The 23,038-nt window shown below is 33.1% G+C and overlaps 2 protein-coding genes across 4 annotated transcripts; one reads left to right on the forward strand and one right to left on the reverse strand.

The window, feature by feature from the left end:
- Positions 1 to 1,503: 1,503 nt before the first annotated feature.
- On the forward strand, positions 1,504 to 10,172 carry Sans (SAM_USH1G_HARP domain-containing protein Sans). 3 transcript variants are annotated; one of them, XM_018536685.1, is made up of 8 exons: positions 1,719 to 1,796; positions 1,898 to 2,047; positions 4,850 to 4,993; positions 7,521 to 7,793; positions 8,085 to 8,352; positions 8,572 to 8,883; positions 9,471 to 9,675; positions 9,873 to 10,172. In XM_018536685.1, the coding sequence occupies exons 2-8, from the start codon at positions 2,037 to 2,039 to the stop codon at positions 10,118 to 10,120; spliced, it is 1,461 nt and encodes a 486-aa protein (XP_018392187.1). In that variant the 5' UTR covers positions 1,719 to 1,796; positions 1,898 to 2,036; the 3' UTR covers positions 10,121 to 10,172. The 3 variants fall into 3 exon arrangements, with proteins under 3 accessions (XP_018392186.1, XP_018392187.1, XP_018392188.1); XM_018536684.1 differs by lacking the exon at positions 1,898 to 2,047 and having other exon boundaries at positions 1,504 to 1,796; XM_018536686.1 differs by lacking the exon at positions 1,719 to 1,796 and having other exon boundaries at positions 1,895 to 2,047.
- Positions 10,173 to 15,571: 5,399 nt separating this feature from the next.
- Positions 15,572 to 20,404, reverse strand: LOC108771423 (UPF0472 protein C16orf72 homolog). Its single transcript, XM_018536704.1, has 5 exons — positions 20,203 to 20,404; positions 19,785 to 19,856; positions 16,904 to 17,075; positions 16,562 to 16,701; positions 15,572 to 15,925 (listed from the first exon to the last, which is right to left on the reverse strand). The coding sequence occupies exons 1-5, from the start codon at positions 20,396 to 20,398 to the stop codon at positions 15,780 to 15,782; spliced, it is 726 nt and encodes a 241-aa protein (XP_018392206.1). The 5' UTR covers positions 20,399 to 20,404; the 3' UTR covers positions 15,572 to 15,779.
- Between the last annotated feature and the right edge of the window lie 2,634 nt (positions 20,405 to 23,038).

Consider the following 23,038-nt stretch of genomic DNA (forward strand, 5'->3'; position numbering starts at 1 on the left):
ATACTTTGTTTTCAATAGTTTTTCAAAGCTGTATTAAAATTTTACTAAACTATTCACTCGTGATATATTTGACTTTAGATAAATTTAATACAGATATTATTAATCTTAATAATAATTTATAAAAAGAGGTTTTTATTAAAATAATTTTAAATAATTCTTTGCAAAAGACTCTTTATTAAAAACTTTTAAGACTTTACAATAAAAATCGATAATAAAATATATTAAAAAATTGTTTATATATATTACTTTTTAATATACTTTATATTACTGATCAAATTTTTATAGCGTAACTTATAATGGTTTGTATGAACAAAACCTCTTGTTTATTATAAAAAACAATTAAATTTTCAATTTTTCAATCTTTGTACAATTTCCTAGAATCCTATTATCCAGCTTAATCGGTTTTGCTGAATAAAACAGATTATCCAGCTTTACCGGATAAAATCCAGTATTCGATTTTATCCGACAAATCATTGCATCTCTAAAAATAAACTTTTCTAACAGACAACTAGCACTATCTGCAGAGAGTTACTTTCCTCACAGTGAAACTTTAATCGTCGGTAAAGAATTTACCTATATGATCAGTTAGAATACGTTATTATCGTGCGGTATATGATCGCGTATACTATACATTCATGGTTCAAGTGATAAAACTGCCAGTTTCTTTTTTTGGAGCTTGATCTTTTTGAGACTATGAAAAAAATTCTTTTCTCTTGCCTCTTGAGCCTTGCGTTTTTTATATCTCTTTGTTTTTCGGACAAGAGGGAGGGAGGAAGAAATTAACTTTACCGCAATTACGGAACAGATCAAAATAGATTCCGATCGGAATTATTCAATTATTCCCTAGATTTCTATTTTCTACTACTTTTTTTTATGGAAAACGAAATAATTTCGATAGCGAAATTCATTCCGACATATTCTATGATAGGACATTGAATCAAATGATTGCTATCAATTAAATATCGCAATACAGATTATAGTGACTGTAACTTACTAATTAATGTCGCTAAGATACTCCTGAATTCCTGATTCGGAGTCGATCGCGTTCTAATCCACTCTGCATCCGCGATGTAAAATAATCAAAGCCAGAAATGACGAGAATTCGCGAAGCAGCAGCAACTGCACCCCGTACAACACGAGTCAAGCTAACGTCTAAACATTTCGCTATTCTCATCAATTTCTTTTTTCGCAAAAGGAAAACATAAAACGTTTCCCGACTCAAAACAAAGATTATAAAAATTATTGTACCTGCATCATTCATCCTTGAGCGGACTCGATCCATTCTTCGTCAAAATGTAGTCAAATTACACGCTGCAGGGTTGACGCCACGCCACGCGCCGCGCAATTTGAATCCAAGCCGTTCGCTGATTCGGGGAGTCTTACAGGACGCACTCCAGGTGGCGGATACAGCGCCCGTATACGACGGCAGAAACAAATCGCGCGGTGCGTCGCGCGGTGCGTCGCGCGAGCGAGAGGTGAGGTTATCGATGCGGCGGAGCGAAGCGTAACAGCCAGCCAGAGGATGGGGAACGTGCGGGGGACCGCGCGCCGGGGCCCCCCAAGTGTAACTCATGCAACTTGCCGCTCGCTCGAACAGTGCACCGCCGTCCTGTCGCGGCGTCGTACTATCGCCGTCGTTTCCCTATGCGTGGTCCTTCTCCTTTTTTTACACCGAATTCTTTCTGTCAGAGTTCTTATCGAGCGTCTTCCAGGATCACGGACGATGCTGTCAGGATAGCCGAAATCGCGGAGCAACAAGAGACGCGTTACGAAATGTCATCCGAACGATTTCATAAGTGAGTACACTCGTCTTCTTTTTCACGGTTTTCTCGTATAGTCGCTCTCTCTTTCTTCCGACTCTTCCTCTGCTCTTGTTTCCGTACGCGCTCGCCCATAGGACTTATCCCGGAAAGCGGAGAAATGCTGTGGAGCAAGGTACTTGCCTTGGGATTGAAAAAAATACCGAGTCTTGTTGACGGCGCGGCCGGTCGCGCAAAGCGATTCGATAACACGGGGAGAACGGCTAAATACACTTCATGAATAATAGGTTTGTTCTTTTTACCAATGTAAGATTAACTTTAATTTTGGTTTAACTTTCTGTGTTTATATCTTCTTTTTTAATTCTTACAATTATGCCGTTTTTATAAATGTTGATTAATTTTAATCTTGATCCAACTTAATATTACTTTTTATTTTTTTTTCTAGTTCTAAGAATTAGAAAGGAATAAAGAGTAAATTAAACCGAGATTAAAGTTAATCTACATTGGTAGAAACGGACACTATAAGAAGATAAAGAATAAATTGAATCGAGATTAAAATTAATCTCTCTCTTATAGCGAATTCGATTGGACACACTCAATATGAACTGGACTGAACATTAAAGCCGTCGAACACAAATGGACATAAAGATATGTTTAATATAAGTATAGAAACCAGTTAAACCGTGAAATCCTCAAATACTTTATCGTGCTGTTAAATAAAATACGTATAATTTTGTAATTTTAAAATATAATATGTATTTTATAATTCGAAAAAAATATTTGGATTTCACTTTTATACTTAGATTGAAACAGTGCACAACAATTTTAATATACGCCAGTGAATACTTTAGTGCGTCCAACCGAATTTGCTATTACATTATTAGTGAAACCAAGCCTTAGCTGAACTTCTTGCACAGTTCATTTTTCTCTTCTTCAGTGTGAAAAAAAAAGAAAAAATAAAAACCATGTAAAAATTTGCAGGCTGAACCTCTGACAATATTTAATCCCTACAGAAATTTAGTGCTGGAGAATAGTGATCATTACTTACTTTGAATATCAAAATCACTGAACAACGATGCTTTTACTCAAAATAAGTAATCAATCACTATCTCTCTAATCTAAATCCTCGGTACAGTTCGATATTTCTTATGTTCCATAGTTTTTTCATAAGGTACGAATTAATATTTCGTTCCAGCGTCACAAAGAATGTCAAAAGATTTTTTAACGACATATACGATTCAAATAAATTAAACGATTCGCACAGGATTAATGGTAATCGCTCTGTCTGATCAAGGAAATCGGATCAAATTTATCAAGCAACCGGAACGAAATGAGAAGACATGAACCGAATCGAATCTTTCATATTCATAATCGCGAAGTGCAATGAGCTGTCGGAATAAATGAAGTCACATTAAGAACGATAATTAATATATTGTGTTTTAACAACGTTTATTAAAATATCAATTGTGGACAGAGATAAGAGAAAGCCACGGTAATCCTCAATAAATATATATGCATGCGGTTTATTAAATAAAGAAATTAGAAGATTTCGAATAATACAAGCATAAAATAATCATGATTATGGACTGTTTCATGCGGACTGTATCACGTATGTACATCGGAAGAGCGCGTGCGGAATTCATGCATGAGAGGAGACTTGTGCTATTATTTCATTTACTACGGGAGTTTATCACACAGATCATCTGTAAAAATTTCTAGCGGACCTAATCAACTTTCGTATTGCAATGGAGAATGCTAGACACTGTGCGATTTATATGTTAATTTTACAAAAAAAAAGTCTGAAATGCTATACGAGTACAATACGTTTATATTTCTCTAATGAATTTTCTTCTCATGATTTTTAATTCACAGAACTGATTTTTTTAAAAGTATACTTTTTAATATTATAATTTAACAGTTTCAATAATTAATTAAAAAAATATCTCTCTGAGTTTAGTTATCTAAGTTGAATTTCGCAATTAGATTTAAAAATGGTAGGGATTCATAAGAATTAGAGCAAGAAATTTGCATTTGTAAATTTTTAAAAAACTTATTTTATTTCAAATACAATTTACCACCTAAAATTAAGAAATATAAAGAAAAATAATAACACATTAAATTTTTATGTTTTTATTATAGTTTGTATGAAGTTACACTGTTTAGGATAACAGAAGTTTATTGATGTTATAATTCAATGACATTGATGAAGTAACGAGAAACGATATATGCTGAAATCAGTTCGTAGAATGCAACATCAGCGAAACGAAAGTACTTACTGTCTCGCCTGGCAAATCGTGCATATTTTCCTTAACATCCTAATTTCCCTAATTAAAAGGAAAAAAAAAATGCGAATCTCCTTGCATCGCGTTATTGCGAGCACTTTAATACGTTAATTAAAATATCGCGAGCAAGCCGCCACGGATTATCAGATGTTGAGACGCGTGGTTCTATAGTATGCGAAGCTTTCTGCTCGTGCTGAAATTTGCGATTTTTTCTCGAGCAACGTGACGATAATTATAAAAAATAACCTGGTTAGAATCAGATAAGGCATCACGCGATGCATCGCACGATAACGTAATAGGTACAATTTTCACAATACCGTACTCCGAATACCCTGAAGAAGTAAAAATATTTTTCTTATAGGAAGAGAGAGAGAGAAAAGAGAGCAAAAATACTGCGCAGATGTAATAAATAAATATTTAGTATCGATATTGATTAAAATTTAATATCCAGATTCGAGGTCTACTGTATAAATACTATACATCAATCTATATATTTTCTACATATTTTTTTATATGTACGTTACTATTAATATAATAGTAAATTATTAATAACAATAAATAATTATTGCAACACAATTGCAATTAAATTAATTAATAATTACAATTAATAAGTAAAACGTTTTTATCAACATACATCACATAATTCTCTTTGTAAATAGTTTTTTAATATAAATATTATTAATATTTATTTAAATTTATTACATTTTTAACGTTTAATTTTTAACATATGGAACAAAATATGAGCCTAGAAATATCTAATAATTTGCAAAGAGAATAATATAATATACAGACTACTCTTTATCGAAGGGCCGCGCAAGAAGGCACATTGGATGTTCTGAAGGAAGCCACGAGAAAGGATTGTAACACGCGAGATGAAGGAGGAATGACCCCGACATTATGGGCAGCCTTCGAAGGCCACGTAGATGCTCTGAGACTGCTGGTCGCTAGAGGGTACGTGCATGTCTAATCTTATTTTTCCTTTTTACAATGACCAAGTATAACCAGCGTATCGTATTTTACAGCGGCATGCGATAGCTGGTGCATGCAACAAGACGTTTCTTTCCTAATAGTTTTGTCTGACTACGTACAATGCATTTGATTATTGCAACTTGTTGCACACTAACTTTACATGATTAATATTGCATTATAATAAATCGAAATTAAGAATAAATCGCACATGTATAGTGCGACATGAAATTTTCTCATTACAGAAACAAAGCACATTTGACGAAAAATATAACTTCGTGTTTTATCTACTTACACGAAACATTGGTGCCCATCAGGCACGAGGTCGTCGTGCCTCGTGAGCACGATAACCCCACTACTTCATAATTAATACTTACCTCAACTGTAACCTGCTTTAAAATACTAAAGTCCCTCGACGCTTCCGGCTGTTTATCGCGAATACTTAGTCGGATATCTGCAAATTTTTAAAATAAACATTAAAAATAATATTGATCTCTAATAAATTAGCAAAAAACGATGGATCGATTCGAGTTAGTCCGCTCCTGAAGGTCCCATCGGGCCCTTAGTTTTGCTATTGTATATCGTAATAATACGTGCACGGAACCGGAAGCACGCATTACAGGTGTCCATCGACTGCACAGTTGCGGAAACCGCGGTTGAGTGAATGAAAAACAATAGAACGCATACTTGATAAAAGGTAGGTCGAAGCAGACCTCCGAAACTCCTGCACAAGTATCTGCATCCATTTACGATAAACAAATAAAATACGTATGTCTATCTCGAATAACGAGTAAAATATCTCGTTTCTTATTCGAACACTTCAAGTTACCATTTGTTTTCATATTCAAACAATTCAATAGAAACGTCAATAAAGTTTTATGAGATCACAGAAATAAAAATTTTTCGTAAAATTGGTTAATGTATTTAATATAAGAACGAGTGTAAAAATTAAGTGTATGTTTGATCGTACGAGTTCTTAAGTGTTTCTGATCTAATATTATCAGAAATAATAATATATAAAATATACCTTGTTACATTTATAAATATTCTTTTTCTTTCAAAGCACAATACTTTATCAGATATCATGAAATAAAAATCTGCCTTTCTTCCGAAAAAGAAAAAAATATGAAAAATATATTATTTAATGTATTTTGTTTTTATATATATTCTTATATATATCATATATTTATACATTTTTATACGTTATATATTTCTTTTCACATATTCTTATATATATGTTTCCCCAACTCTCCTAATTAATCTTTAACTCGAGTTCTCCTTCTCCTTACTTCTATTTCATATTGTATCTTTTACCTCTTTATTCGCTGAATTATTCAGCAATCAGCATAGACATTATCATAAATTTTCTGTATCCATTTATATTATTTTCCTTCCTCTTTCTTAACTATCAACATTACTAGCTCCTTCTTTATATTCCTTCGACCATTCCTCTCCCCTCCAAACCATACCATTTCCAAGCCCATTTCTTCAAGTCCTCGCCTCCATGTTTTTATACCTTTCCCAGTATTCTATCCCATCAATCCTTATCCTTCGAACTCTTTTCTTTCTATTCCCTTCCTCTCATCCTATTCGTTTCTTCCCTGTCCTCTTTCTTCCCTACTTTTCCTAATGCCTCTATGAAATGCTCCTACTTCTTTTTCTCTACTTTTTTTTCATCGCTAGTATTTACTCCTTTTCTTTTTTTCTTTTACTATGTATTATTTCCACACTTTACCCTCCTTCGCTTTTCTTCACTTCCTATCTTATTTTTTCTTTTTTTTTTTTTAATGTTAACCTCAAGTGACAGTTGTACGTATCAGAAAAAGTGAATTTTTTAAATTTTTTTTCTGATTTTATGGTTAAATCGTGTTTATTAGGATGTCTTTTCATGCGTACTTTTATTCTGTAAAAGGATTTTGCAATCCGTAAAGCCAATTCGAATATTTCTCTTAAAACATAATCGTGATAAAACAGGACGACTTTAGGATCCCCTTGACAACCCTGTTATTTGTTTCTTTTTTCCCTACATTTTTATTCTTCTGTCCTCATCTTTTTTTTCCATTATTACAGTAGAACTTTCTTTAATTTTATTGATTAATGAATCCATTCTCTTCTCTATATTTCCGTTCTTTCCTCTCTTTCCTATCCCCTTTTACTAATATATCATAATCGATCATCTAATCCCCTCTTGCCTCTGCGTAGGAGTCTATTCTTCTTACTTATCGCCTTTTATATTTGCATTCAATATTATTCATCCTTTCTTAGTTATACATATAATTCTAATAACTTCCTTCCGATTTTATTTGTTTTCCTATTCTTTGATCTTCTTAATTGTACTTATCTTACTCCTCTCTTTCTTCTCTTATTTTCTTTCCTTTTGGAACGAGCAATAAATTTATTCTAGTAGTTTACTCTTGCCTGTACATTGAACAATAAATAAAGATATTAATGAAATTAGTTTTACTCATGTTGTTCCGCTAACTTATAAGACGTCATGATTGCTTTATCATAGAGGCGATCCGGACAAGACCGATTATTTCGGAAATGCATGCTTGCACTTGGCAGCGGCGAGGGGTCACGATTTCTGTGTAAAATTCTTGGTGAAATTTGGTTGCAATATCTGGTCGCTGGACATCGACCGGCACTCTGCCCGTGAACTTGCCGCGATAAATGGCTATGAGAAGATTCTGCAGTTCCTAGATATCGCTCAGGCTGATCAGGAATTAAATAATCGCAAAAAAAGCCGGATGCTCCGAGAAAAGGCAGAGAGAGATGCGGAGAAGAGGTACAGTTGTGGAATGTGATTTGTTTTTGCATCTCCTACTTGGAAAGAGAGAGTGATAGAGCGGTAATATCGCTGCCATTTACGGATCGTTGAATTAAATCGTTTCCATCGATTATGTTTCTATGATAATATAGAATACATATACTTTCTTTCACAGTTTTTAATTTTTTTCTTACTATGATTAGCATATCACATTATTATATAATAATAATTTATATTAGATTTTAGTCCTGTTTTTTTTAACATTTTATTTTCAATTTTAAATATATATAAAAATATCTTTTTATTAAGACTGAAAGAATATATGAAGAAACAGAAAATGGCTGAAATTAGGGCGGAAAAAGAACAGAAGAAACTTATAAAAGATCGTGCAAAATCAGACTTTGACGCAATGAATGAGTTGAACTCTCAACGACCCGGGGTACTGACCTTTAGAGGCCGAATGAAACCTTCGCCAACATTCAGCGACATCGTTGGTACTACTACAAAGAAACACGGCAGTACAGTTTGTCGGAAAGCATTAGCTAAAAAAGCCAACAATGACTTTAAAGTTGTAGAGGTAAAAAAGATATATAAGTAACACAAAACTTAACAATTTTTTATGACTCAAAACAAAAGTGTCAAAAAAGTATCTAGAAATTAAAAAAATCTTTAATGTCATAGTATATTAAAACAAATAATAAAAAATTAATATTTTTTTAATTAACTCGTCTCAAATGATTTTTCTTTATTTCATGCTCAATAAATATTACGTAATATCACATGTACATTATTATAGGTCGAAGTAAATGGAAAGAAGTCAGTTCGAAGTCTCACTGGCGTTCGCCGAGATTCTGAAGTTATGTACGTAGGCACGTATGACACCCAACCTCAATACATGGGCATTAGAAGAGGAAAGATTTCTGACGTATGGGGCACTCTCAGTAAATCGCAGAGCACGCCCGATCTCTTAGGTGAAAGGATATACGATGAGGAGGAGGAGGATAGAGAGGAAGAGAACTTGAATGTTACGAAGGACACTGCTTTTCTTCAGGAACCAGCCAGTATCTTCAACCGACCTGGTTTCGGTTCGGTGGCTTTCAGAAGGGCGGTTAGTTTTAACATTCATACTTTAGATCGTTCTTATAATCACGAATAAACAACAAGTACTTTTCTTACGATGAAATCGATATCCAGCTAAGGAAAATTATAAACAAAGAAATTATTCTAAAAGATAATTTTTGTATGTTGAGCTACTTTTTATTTTTTTTAGAAATTTTGAGTTATAGAAATTTATGTAATCTACATTTTTTATTTTTATAGTCGTTTTAATGTCATGCTTTTTACGCTGTAATCTCTTCATCTCACAAATGTAACCGTTCCGCATGACTACCTTCGTAATAACTACTCAACTCGTAGAAATCGACTTTAATATTATATAGCGTTTTCTTTTACGACAAGATGAGCTATCGCTTATTTTATTTGAAACATTATTCAAAAGAAACAAAGAAAGAATTGTGGGAATCGTTGCAGAAACGCTAACGATCTTTTAAATGATTACAGCATAGAAATACGTAATAGATATTCATCGGATGCGCTAATAGCGTAATTATGTAACAAAGTGTGAGCAGACGTTAGATGAGCGAATTAACTTTTTTCATATTTGTGTGTAAGTTAATTTGTAATCTTCCTTTGTAGATAACATCTACGCTGGACAATCTACCAGTCACGCAAACTGCAGATGTTCATTTGCAAAACAACAATCTTTCTGCAAATGGTTCTACAAACGGTTCCATAAGCAGTAACAAGTTCAGCCCAAACGGACACAATGAAGAAATTAGTATAGGAAGTGCTGGCAGTTTGGCACGCAGACAAAGCTTGTGGGATGAGGATCTTCTTTCAGGTAAGTTCAATGAACTTTATTACAAAGTGCAATTGGAATACTTATCCAATGACATTTGCAATATTAAACATGACAATGCGTTCCCTATCGTAAGAAACGATGCACAATAATCAATCATCTTTCCTGATTTTTGCATTATAATGTTTTGTGTGCAAAGAAAATCCGAGTACTACAGTGTCGAATTTATCTGTGAACAGAAGGTGAAGAGACAGACGAGGAATGGACACCTTTGCAGAGATTTTTAGTCGCCAATAATCTCACTTCCATACATTCTATTTTGGAATCGGAGCAAATCGATCTGGAAGCTTTGATGCTACTCACTGAAACAGACATAGCGGCCCTCAAACTTCCGCTTGGTCCGAGACGAAAACTCACTAATGCAATCGCCAACCGAAAAAAAGCGCTAAACACACCGGAGAATGTTATCAAGGATAGTAGATTGTGAAAGTAATATATTACATTAGCCATAGAAGATGAACTGCTGTTAACGAAATTATCCGTCCATAATGAAACTATTAATGATGTAATTATTAATGATTTTTATACAAAAGATAAAAGTAGGGAATGATTGTTTTAATTGTTTGAAACATGAAACATAAAACTGAAATTTTTTAAAAATCATAGAAAAATAATCATTAGACATAAAAAGAATTAAAAAATCATTAAATATTTCAATATCAAAAGAATTTTAATATCGAACTTTTTGTGTTTTGTAGTAATTGCATATTGTTAATGTATTTTCCTATATCATTACTGAATATATTTTCCTACTATATATAAATTTAATTAATCACATTGGCTGTACACAATCGTAATTATGTAAATAATTACTAGAAAAATTTATATAAAAGTCAGAAAAACAAGAAAAAGAAGAGAATTAAGTACCGATTAGTATAGTAAATGAAATAGATATGTTAGATAGAACGAACAGTTCATGCCATAATCAAAGAAACAAAAGATCAATAATAACATTATATTACACTGCCATAAAATATATTGTCGTTAATAATGTTCTACTCAGCCTGACCCGTTATTCTACAATAATTAGATATGTGTATCATACTGTACTAAAATTACTACATGAAATTTCAAAATTGTTAGATATGTAATAGAAACATATATTTATTCCAATTTTTTTATATTTAATTGAATTAAACAATTTTTTTCACAAAAAAATTTAATATCAAATTTAGAACATAAAGTATTACTAAAATAAACTGTAAACACATAATACCAAAGCTTGTGCTTTCCATCATTTACATATGTCCAAGGTATAGTTATTAAACTAAACTTTACTGCAAACGATAATAATAATAATAAAACATTGACATTGTTTATCTTTTAAGATTTAATGCTATTTTTAATGAGTGATCGTTAATTGCATGTGATATATTAAATTCTTATCTACATAGTTTAAGACCTTGGTACTAATTTCGGATTATATTACGGATAGTTATGGATTGCAGTATTTTATGTAACGTCATGTATAGTACATATTGTATCCACAAATAGTGTAAAATGTACAAAATAATTGTAACAATAAAGTATGTATACAGATATATATATACACACAACACATGTTAGTTTCTATTCAGAGTTGTAAGAGAAGTGTGAAGTAGGTAGGACGCCACAGCAGATTTCGTTTTCTTGTGATTTATTTGTAAATGATTATCTTACAAACAAGAGGCGCAAAAATATACAAGCTTCTTATGTTCGCAAGAAAGTAACAGCACCATTTCACGCCTTGCCATGAACGCGTCGTGCCCGACCAAGGCGTCATGTTCGTGCAAGTCTCATGTCACGGTACACTCGTTCTCGCGATAGTGCACCAATGCAACTTGCAGCAATGTGCATCGGAATAACAAGAAAAGGAAAGAAAAGGATATGCTCGTAAAAAATTTTTTTGGTGCCTTGCGTCCGTTAGACGTACGCGTTTATACGTTCCTGCATATCATGAACGTATTAGTATAACTGTGAACGATATAAAATACAAATGATCCCTCCTGACTCTCTTCACTCACCACCGCTTTTTAGCCTATGAATACAATATTACACCGGTCCTTGTATTGTATTGATTTTGGTATATTCTTAAATCAACGGTCTGTATTTTTTTTTTTTTGTTGAGATGTCAGGCGCCTTAATTGTCTCGCATTATTATACATTCATATATTTTTATATATTTTATAAACATATCGTTGATATCTCATAAACATAAAATGATATTTCATATCGCATTTTGACAAATATTTTTTATATACAATTAAAAAGAATCTTAAATCTTTTTACAATCTTCATTTGTCGAATTATTAAGCTAATTTTGAATTAAATGTATTATAATACGTAATATAAATTAAAAATTACGTAACATGTCCAAACTTAATTATATCTTTATCAACAAAATTATTTGAATTTTATATTTGCTCGATGTGCATGATATCTACATATAATCTTATAACGGCTAACAGATTTCCGACGAGATAATTCATCCATGAGAAAGGGAAAGCTTTCTCGCGTGTGGGAAAATTTTTTCGCCAACCTCCAAGTGTCGTCTCGTACATATGGGTGGCTATTACGCAAGACAGAAAAATGCCAATTATAAAACGCGAAAACGCGTACTCAAGTTACTTATTCGCTAATGAAAAAAGGGGAGCACAGAATTACCACTGATCTGTCTACTTGAGAGCGACTCTCGGAAGTAAAGAGAATGAGAAGATGCGAGCGAGAGAGTATTATAGCTCTCCACAGCATTTTCCAGTGAGTAATGTATGACTCTCTCGAGAGTAATTCAATGATATTTCTTTCAAATGGATATTGTATATATAGACGTCACGAACAAGGATGGACGTTTCGATTATGCAGTCAGAAGACGTATCACGAACACATGGAACGGAAACGAAAAAAAAAAAAAAAATCGGTGTTTCGTAAAGTTGCCCCGTCGTCGGGTTTGGTGCGCTCGCTTACGGATAAAGTGTACCTAAGTATGGCATCTTCGCATACGATAATATCTATGTATTACTTTCTTCTATATTATAGTTATACGAAAAGAACGACATTTACACGGATACTTCCGATAACCTGGAACGGGCGAGAGAAGAAACGTGTTAAAAACGATACGAACGTACAAAGTATTCAATATCGATTTGTTTTGTACATTCATCGTAAAAGCAACACCTTTCTTCCGTGATCGTTTAATTCGCATGTATAGTAGACATGTAAGTGATTCGCTCGCGAAAAATAAATTCTCCACGGTTGTTGCGTGTTCTCACTGAGGCGTGAGGTTTTCGGACTCTGCATCGCATCGATCTCGTTCAAGGGCAATACGTAAATCGAAAGCAGAGTCCTCAATTCTATTAATTGCCAATCGCACTGTATTATTGATAAATATTGTTAAAGCTATCGCATAGTAGTTAATATTAATAATAATAATAATAATGTCAGCGATATACCTATAATGTTTATTGTTTACCGTTATTAGAGTATACGCTATATTTACAACTGAACAACAATTTTTTTTATTCCTCTCACGAATGACGCTTGAACAATCTTGCGAAAAAACGAATAGAAATGTACGCTGACTTCTGACATAATTTTCGAAATATGGTTCACAAACAAATACGTAGATATTGACGATCTCGTATGTATAAATCGAATCGCAATTAGTGTGTCTGATGAATATACTTAATATTTTTGAATGAATGAGTGAATAATGATTTTAAATACGAATCAGCAGCTTAAGACGATTAAAATTATGAATACCGCCCTATAAGTTCTTTTTTTAAGTTACATCAAGATTTATACGTTCCTGTTACCAATTCTTCATACTTAACAGAACTATCATTATTATAATTGCGTGTGTTTCACATCTAAAAATTACAGATTACAATTTATAACTGAATTACAAATTGTATTCATCAGGTGTACTAATCGCAACGGATTCGATGAGATAAATAACAAATCCACGAATTTGTGTGCAACATCTTTAAAAATTCAGATAGAAGTAATTTGAGGCGTAGTTAGAAATAATGTACATTTATAATCATTACCTTCACTGGGAAGGGTCTCACTCTCTGGCACGAATTGTTAAACGCAATCGTTAAGCGCTTTTTTTTTACAAAATATTTCATCATATGTGTATGTATATATATATATATATATATAAGTACATAACATATATATATATATATGTGTACACATATATACATATATTGCAATCATTATCACACCTGACAAAGTCTACGTTTACGTAAGTTCTATATAGCGAACACATTATGCTTCTGTGGAGTTATGGAATATTAAATTCATTATTCCTTAGTAGAATGTTAACGCAGACCTTGTTCAGGATGTAAAGCTTGATATCTTCCTGATGATTCATTCCCTTCTCTTAATAACCTACGCATCAACAAAAGATAAGCTAAATTTACGCTTCGCCTATTTTTTCTTCAACATATTGAATTCTTAAAACAGACACGCTTGCCCTTCGTCTGCTTCTCGCACAATATAAATTCTTATACTAAAGTTTGGTTTACCACGGCAAAAACTCATAATGAGATCTCTTTAAAAATTATTTTTGATGCCTTCGTAATATTCAGATAGCACTTTTTTCATGCAGCTGGAAAACAAAATATCTTAATATTCTATTTTCTCTTCATGAGACTTTAATTTCTTATAATTTGAATTATATAATTATTTTAATAATGTAAAAATTTGACTACGTAAAATAGAAGCTGAACAATTTGGGCAATAATCAAACCTATCTTACGATGACGTACACGATAAAATGCAACAGATGCAGGATAGAAAAAAATGTATAAACAATGAATTATATAAACGAAAAAATTATATATAATATATCATACAAGAAAGATAATAGATTCAAATTTATTATACATTCGGAGACATTTCAACAAGAATATAATGAATTAATTTTGATAATTGACAAAATAAAACTTAAGAGTAAAAAATATTTGAAATTTATTATTATCATATTATTATTATTATTATTTTATTATTATTCTCTATCAGTTTCTTATTTTCTTCGTATTTGGCTATCATCAATAAAGTGATATGAAACAACCATTTCATTGATTGATAAACGTCCAAAGAATTAATTCCATTGCAATTACAACACAAAAACAATATTTCTAACAAACAACTTGATGAATTTTAGTTTAATGTAAAAACAAATATTTTGCACTCGTATCTTCTTCTGCCCTATTCTGACATAAATTATCTATCAATTTTCAGACAAGACAAAAAAACATTCTTTGTTTTATTTTCGAGAAACTCGACTTTTCACATGTGTGAGGAAAATATTAAATTATCAACAATATTAATTGATAGATACTAGAATGTTTCTCAGTCGTTACAAATTTTGATACATATATCGATATACGTATTGACATTTAAAGACTTAACGTTTCGGATGTCATATATCTGACTAAAAAAATTCTTCGTAAATTTACAGATCGACAAAATGACAGTCTCATATACAAATTCTTGCACGTAATGTCAGACCGATCATTGTATATGTGGATGTGTGTGCGCGCGCACATGCGTGTGTATGTGTGTGGGTGTGTATGCGGGCACTTTAAACAGTAGTTATTAAGACACGTTCGTGTGCTCTCACTAATTTTGTGTCGATAAACAAAAAATACTCAATTTCATATACATATATACATCTATATTGTACAAGATTTCACGAAGTTCAAATTTTCATGAAATCGTATACGAGGAAAAAACTTTTATAGCGTAAATACAATCAATCAATTTACCAATATACACAAAATAATTATTCCATAAATATATTATGTGCGTGATAGACTAAAAGTACATCATTTTACATTTTATTTCTCAGGTATATGCATTCTACATAGTTATTATGAGTAAAATATTTTTGAATGTTATATATAAATCGAAATCGACAGTAAAAGCTACCGGAGACACATACGAACGTGCTTATCTGGCAGTATGAACCACTACCGTTTCCCTCAAATAGTTACACATAACCAGAAGTTATGTAGGGGAGCTGAGCTATTAGTCATTAATCGGGTCGATTAATTAACAGGGGAACAAGGGAGTAAAGCTACTGTACGCGTCGCGCGCCGTTACAGTGTAGTACGCATACGTTTGTGCGTGGGTGATCCCATATCCACGTCATGCGAAGCAGGCCGTTTATGATGCCGAGCCAATTCGTTGCTAATAAAGGCTGACAATTCGGCTTGTCTTCCGCCACGTCGAGACACTGGAGAACCTGGAAAATTTAACGTTTCTTTCTTAGTTTTTATGGACATATTATATCAACATATTAAATCATATGGACATATTAAATCTTTAGTTTCCATGTATGCATTGTTGTACGTTATTGTGCGGGTCAAATAGGCGTCTCTATGGTTACTCATAGTGGAAGAAACTCTACCACGGGCAACCATAAAGGCCTTGGCACATAAAAAAATTTAAGACTTAAGCAGTAAGGAAAGCAACAAACACTACTGCTTACGTGATGATCTTACGATCTCTTTCTACTGTAATTGATCAATTTGCTTACTGCTTAAGTCTTACGTCTTAAGCTTTTCTATGTACTGTGGCCTTAAGTGGAGTTCCTTCCACCATGTGATTACCTCGATCAAATGTGCACTTTCAAACGCGTGCTTTTGACATGTAGATGTAGTATGAAGAATGATACGTGGAAACTGGAGGGAGAGATTAAAATAATAAAAATATTGTGAAAAAATAAAAATTAAAAAAGTTTTTAATATATCTCGTATGAATCTTCGCGTGATTCGATTTCTTAGTAAAATTCAATTAAATATGATATTAAACACTTTGATTAACTCTAAAAAAAAAGACTTAAAAAGTTCATAAAAAATTAAATTAGAGGATAACTTACCCGACAATGCTTCTCTAAATGTGTGCAACTCAGGATCTGGATCAGTGCCTGTTGTCGGTGCGGGAGCAATCACCATACTCGGCGTTTGACTTTGTGACGACGGAGAACCGCACACCATCATACGTGGTTTAGGTGAACTTCTGCAACATTACCAACATAATGCAACCTTTAATAAGCAATCAACTTATTTTATTTCGCCCAATTTATTTATTAATTTACCTGTTTATATCTTTTAATTTAACAAAACATATTACCTACGTTTATAAATATATATATATTAAAATTAAAATACACAACAAAAATCAATCTTTTTTTTTCGGGAACTACAGTAAAGAGGTAAACCTGTGTGGATGCGAACGAGGTGGAGGTGGTTTTCCAGCGAGATATGCAAGAAGATCTTCTCTGCGAATCATACGTCTTTTTTTCCTAGCCCAATTCATTATTTCTTTACAACGTTTCTGCTTGCCCATTTCCACTCCCAAATCGCTGCATCGCCTCATACAGTCCACTGAATCTATTTAAATAATTCTTGATTAATTTTACAAATAAATGCAAATAAATGTTATATAATAGCAATGCTAAATTGCAAAATTTAACATAATACAATCCATAGAAGTAATATCCAAATTATTTTATTATGTTAAATTTTGTATTTAAATTTTATGATTATTAGTAGATTGTGAAAATTAAGAATGTTAAATTACACTTCGTTACTTCGCATAATCATACAAATTTGCGTACGTGTGCGTCTTTTCTATACAATACATATTGGATTTTCAATAAAATGATAGGAATTAAAATTAAATTTCAAAATAAGAGAGAGCGAGAGTTACTTTGCAATTATTAAACTCCTATAAGCGCGTGTAAAAATAACAATTAAGTGCATTCCTCACACAGATCTCTGATTACAAGAAACAGATTAATTCATAATATTCAATACCAAAGACCGTTAATGTAAGAACATAACTAATACAAATATGAAGCCTATAACAGTCTAGCTTGGATCTTTAATTATTTATATATAAACTACTGCGGTACTATCACGAATTAAGACAAATTAATAATTAATTAACTAATATACGTAGTCTCTCCAAACTGCGCGCCAAACAATCGTCGATCTTGAAAATTAATTCATATTCAGTAAAAAGTTAAAAGGTAGAAACAGTACACTCTGATATGAACAAAATAATACAAATAAATAATTACTTAACTTATTATCCGCTTTATCAAGTTTACTACCACTAGATGGATCGCGAATATTTACCGTTTTAAAAAGTATGATCAATAACAATCTATAAATTTTTTATGAAAGACCTGATATATAATATATATAAATAAAAAATGAAAAATTTTTAGAAGAAATATTTTTTAAAAGAATTTTTTTTAATTTTTATAGAGAAAATCTCTTTTTTAAAGAAAAATTAAAAGTGATAGAAATAACGCAAAAAAATGGAAAATTATAAAGCTATTATGCTGATGAAGAAAGAGCATGCCTTTCTGTTGTCGCAACACCGAGTTTTTTACGGTTGTTATCTCTACCGTCATTGATAACATGAATAATTGTACATCTTTAAGAACGTTATCAAAGTAGCCATTAGTCATCAATATTTAGATAGCAATAATTCCAATGTTCTGGTTACAAAATTGGCTTAATTTCTCTCTTCCATCTGTTTTCAATTAAAATTTCTGACTGATACATGTTATCAAAGGTTCTTTTTTCAAGAACACTACGAATAACCAGATATTTATTAATTAAGAACTTTTTAGAATGTTATTATTTTTTCATATAAATACATTTTAGTAAATAGTTCTTTTTCACACAAAAAGACGATTTTGCTCTAATCGTTATATTTCAATATTAAAAAATTGCGATAATAATTTCTCTCATTTTTACAAGAATATGTGAAGCACGCTGTGTTATTTTCCTAAATATTTCTAAAATGTTAGATGAATATTATTTATCCTTTTTAATATTCATATAACATTCTAAGAATATATATATATATATATTGTGTCTTATAGGGTTATTGATTGAGAACCTAAATTTAAAAAACTATATTGTTTCAACCGTGGCACTGGAGCAATTCTACCGAATTAAATACTCGCCTACGTATTATAAATTAGAAATTATTCACAAAATTTTATTCAGTTATTTAGACGTAACATAAAAAATCAACATCAAGAAATTTAATAATTATCTAATATACGAAATAAATATGAAGAAAATAAATCACAAGTATAATTTTTAATTTATTCGAGTAAACCATAGTTTTTTTTAATTCATTCGAGAGCTATTACAAGGAATCTTTCTCATAGCTTTTCCATTAATTCACATACCCGTGAACTTAATAGTTTATAGTTAAATCATTAAAGAAATAAAAGTTAAATTTTTCTCAAAGTCTATTTTCAACGATTTATGCGCGCGCGTTAGTCTATGTATTGTGTCACAAAATTAGTACTAAAGTAGAAGAGACAAAGAAAAGATACAGATAGATATATAGATAGATAGATAGATAGATAGGTAGATAGAGCATTTACTACAAATTTAGAGTGGATTTTCAAAGAACTTGTATGCACAAATATGGCGTTATAACAACGAAGAGAAAATAAAATAACAATATATATATAAGCAAAATAAAAACAGAAAAAGAAAAACGAAATACAATACAAAATGAAGTTTAAATAAATAGCAAGAAAAAGAAATTTTAAAAAAATATATACATGTATAAGGAATCATAATTAAAAACAAAATTTAAAAAAAAGCAAAATTATATTAAATAAAAAAATTGGGGAAGGGAAGGAAAAAGGAGAGGGGAGGGAAAAGAGAGAAAGACCGCATGAGGCGGGACGTCAATTCGTAAAATTTCTCCGTGCTACGTTAATGTCGTATTTAACAGAATAAACAGCTGACCCTGAGCTGTCAGTTAAAAGGGCCATGATGTAATGACGGTCGCACATTTCATTCATTTGCTAGTACAATTGAGGGATAAACAGAAGCGCAAGTAAAGACAGTAGGAACAAAGATTGAGCACGGAGAGGAAAATGACGCTCCGGAGCGCTGCAGGATGAGGAATGGAGAGAGAGAGAGAGAAAGAGAGAGATGGCGGTACGAAGAGGAAGGGAAAAAAGCGAGGAAAGATGGTCGTTTATCTATAGTGGTCATTGTTGACAACGCATCACCAACTTTATCACACACACTACCATGTCCCATAAAACCACGCACCTTTGTACAATGATGTGACGGTACCAGCGGCCGTCTGAAACGGCACCCATAGCGAGACACCCAATGTGCGGTCTGCAAGAGAATAAGAGAATAATAAACCAGAGGAGGTTAAACAGATCCGATCGATAATTGCAGAAATGGGCACACGTTAACGAGAACGAGACTCAATGACGAGCGCCAAAATACATTTCATAATGTTGCTGCTCGTGAACGGAGAGTATAATATCGTTCTCGTAACGGCGCGACAAAATGGATGTTACGCGAGACGGATGGAATTCGCGTTAGGGGGAGGGAGGAAGCGACCTTGGGGGGGGTCACTGTAGCGAACGAGGGCAAGGAAAAAAAAAAAGAGAGGAAAGACATAGGGACGGGAGTCACGCGAGGGGTAAACTCGGAGAACATCGTTTAAGGGGACCACCTTTGTATAACTGGGCGATGGCCGACGCGGTAGTCTGGAACTTTGTCCACATCTGCTGCGAGTAGAGCTCCTTCTCGTTGTGCAGCTGATTCTCGTAATCGGGCTCGGACTCGAGCGCCTCGACGCACTGCTGCTCCCAGTTGCTGTACCAATTAAAGTCCATGATCGGTTCATCCTCGCTCCTGTCGTCGCTCATCGCTGCCAATCTGCACGATCGACGCACCGCTGCTGCTTTCGGAGTGCAACCTCACGCACGCACTCCCGCACACCACGCGCGGCGCACACCACACAGACACACGAGAGAAAGAGAGAGAGAGAGAGAGAGAAAGCGAGAGGGGAAGAGGGAGAAGGACAGAGAGCACCCGCGCGCGAGCGAGCGAGCGGAGCGAGTGCCCGTCGCGAAGCTTATATCTCGTATACGAGGAACCAGAGCGAGAGAACACGCCTCGCCCACCCACTCGCGATACGCACGCACGAATGTATGCGATATTACGCACACACAACTCCCGCAAAACTAGCCTTCGCTCTTGAGAAGCGCGAGCAGCTGAAGTTTCGATGACGACTATATGATGATGATGACGTTAATCACGCCTCGTCTCGTATTTTATCCAACAAACCACCTCTCTCTTTCACACTCGCTCTCACCTCTCCACGTCGCCTTACGTAGGCCTCCGTCTGCAAATCAAGTTGCGAACATTACGATATTTATGACACACCTCACGTCAAAGGCACACTCGCGGACATAAAGTACGTCACACGATCATTCGATACCGAGAGAGCCCGAGAGAGGTCCAGAATATACTACAGATTACATACACGAAATAGACGGCTCTCCGCTTCCGTTCCGCTGCGGAGGAATAAACCAAAACCAGTAGTAGCAGTACCACCGCCACTATACTACTACTACCAACAGAACAAAAAGAAATAAAGCCCGAATCAGAATAATGTAATTTTTTTTCTCTAGAACGGAATAGTGAAAAGTAAAGATAGGTATACATACGTTCGGCCAGAGAGAAACCTGAGCAGGAAAAAGCCAATCCAAACCAGACCATTTCAACATTTGTAAAGATTTTAACGATTTTAACGATTTATTTCCACCTGCATGGGTATGCAGTCTAATGGTACGTTTCCACTGAGCGCGTCACGCGTCGCGTCGTCGAAGGAGAGAAAGAGAAGGGTTGTATATTTATATAAACTTCTCTCTTTCTCTCGTAACGATTTTTCTCTAGTAAAACTGTCAAGCTGAAAACAATGAAAAGTACAGATAACAGAAATAAGAAATTTCAACCTATCAGGAAGCGTCCATTCTAGCATACATGATTTTTGATAGCTTAAAATCTCTTATTCCCTGTTTCTATTGCCTGTGCTTTTCATTGTGTTTTCCGGCTTAAGGGTAACTTTACTCCAATTAAATTTAATCAGCTGTTTAGTCCATTGGAATTGACCAATCGCATCTGTCATCAAACGAAATGACAAATGCGATTGGTCAGTTCCAATGTGACAATCAATCGATTAAGTTAATCGGAATGGTGAGACCGGACTCTATTCTCAGTTTACTTAAAAGAACGTGTAATCAGAGAGTCGCCAACTCACCACGTGATCCGAATCGTGCTTTGATTGGTTCGAGGCACATGGATCCAAAAATGACTTAAGTTTTCACCGAGGATTAGAAATTTTAATTTCACGAGCTGCTTAAACTAGCCGTTTCAGCGACAAAAAGGATCAAATGATCCAAATTGATGTTTGATATTCGTCAATTTTGACCATGTGATCCTTTTTGTCGCTGAAACGATTTGAGCAGTTCACGAAACTCTTAAGAGTTTAGCGATTTAAATTGCGTTTTACTTAACGTTAATAAGATAATATACATATATAATTTTATTTATGCATGTCCATTTACGTAATATTTATTTTACTATGGCATGAGTATATTGATTAACATCGGCATTAACATACACCATCGCTCAAAAATATTAAGTGATCAGTTAAACTCAGCACTGAAAAAAATCGAATGAAAAATTACGTATGTGCACGAAAAATGGATGCAGAGTGATGTTGAAGAAAAGCTTTTTAAAGCTTGCAGTCTTATTTTTCAAATGCGTCAAGTCCTGTAACTCTGCACCGATTTCTCTATAAATTTTTGTATTACTTTAAAGTAAACCTTGAAGAATAGAAAAATTATTTCAACTTTTTTAATGCCAGATTATGACCATATTCCAATATACAGTGCTAGTATTAATATAATATACAGTTATATAGTATATATATAACTATATATATCAAATATATAAATATGTAGTACATATTACGTGAACTATGGAATTTCATTAGGATATTATCAGCTTTTTTGCAATAATAAGAACGTTAATAAATTTTCTGATAACTGAATTCCTATTCTTATCATAGCTAAAACACCATGTAAAGGAACGATTGTGTTCTTCTTCAGCATTTATTATACATTTAAAAATTAATAGTTTATGTGTTACAAAGTATGTTGGAATCAATTGCTTAAGCTACAAATCTCGACGTTTACAATATAATTGTAATCACATGTATTTGTGTATGTGTGTGTAAAGACTATAGAGATTTATTTTTACGAAAGCGTACATATTTACAAATGCTTTGCATAAATGTTACTGCACATAGAAATTACAAGATGCTTTATTTCACTATATTGAAAACGAAATAGAACACTTTTTCTTTTAATAAATGAAAATCATGTATTCTGTCTTAATACACTGAGCATACAACATATAAATAATATATGTATAAATTATAAATAAATAAAATCTAAAAACAATTGAAAACTTTACGTTTGACCTTAATTTGATTCCAA

Source organism: Cyphomyrmex costatus, unplaced genomic scaffold (assembly GCF_001594065.2).
Source record: "Cyphomyrmex costatus isolate MS0001 unplaced genomic scaffold, Ccosl1.0 scaffold158, whole genome shotgun sequence".
Taxonomy (NCBI): domain Eukaryota; kingdom Metazoa; phylum Arthropoda; class Insecta; order Hymenoptera; family Formicidae; genus Cyphomyrmex; species Cyphomyrmex costatus.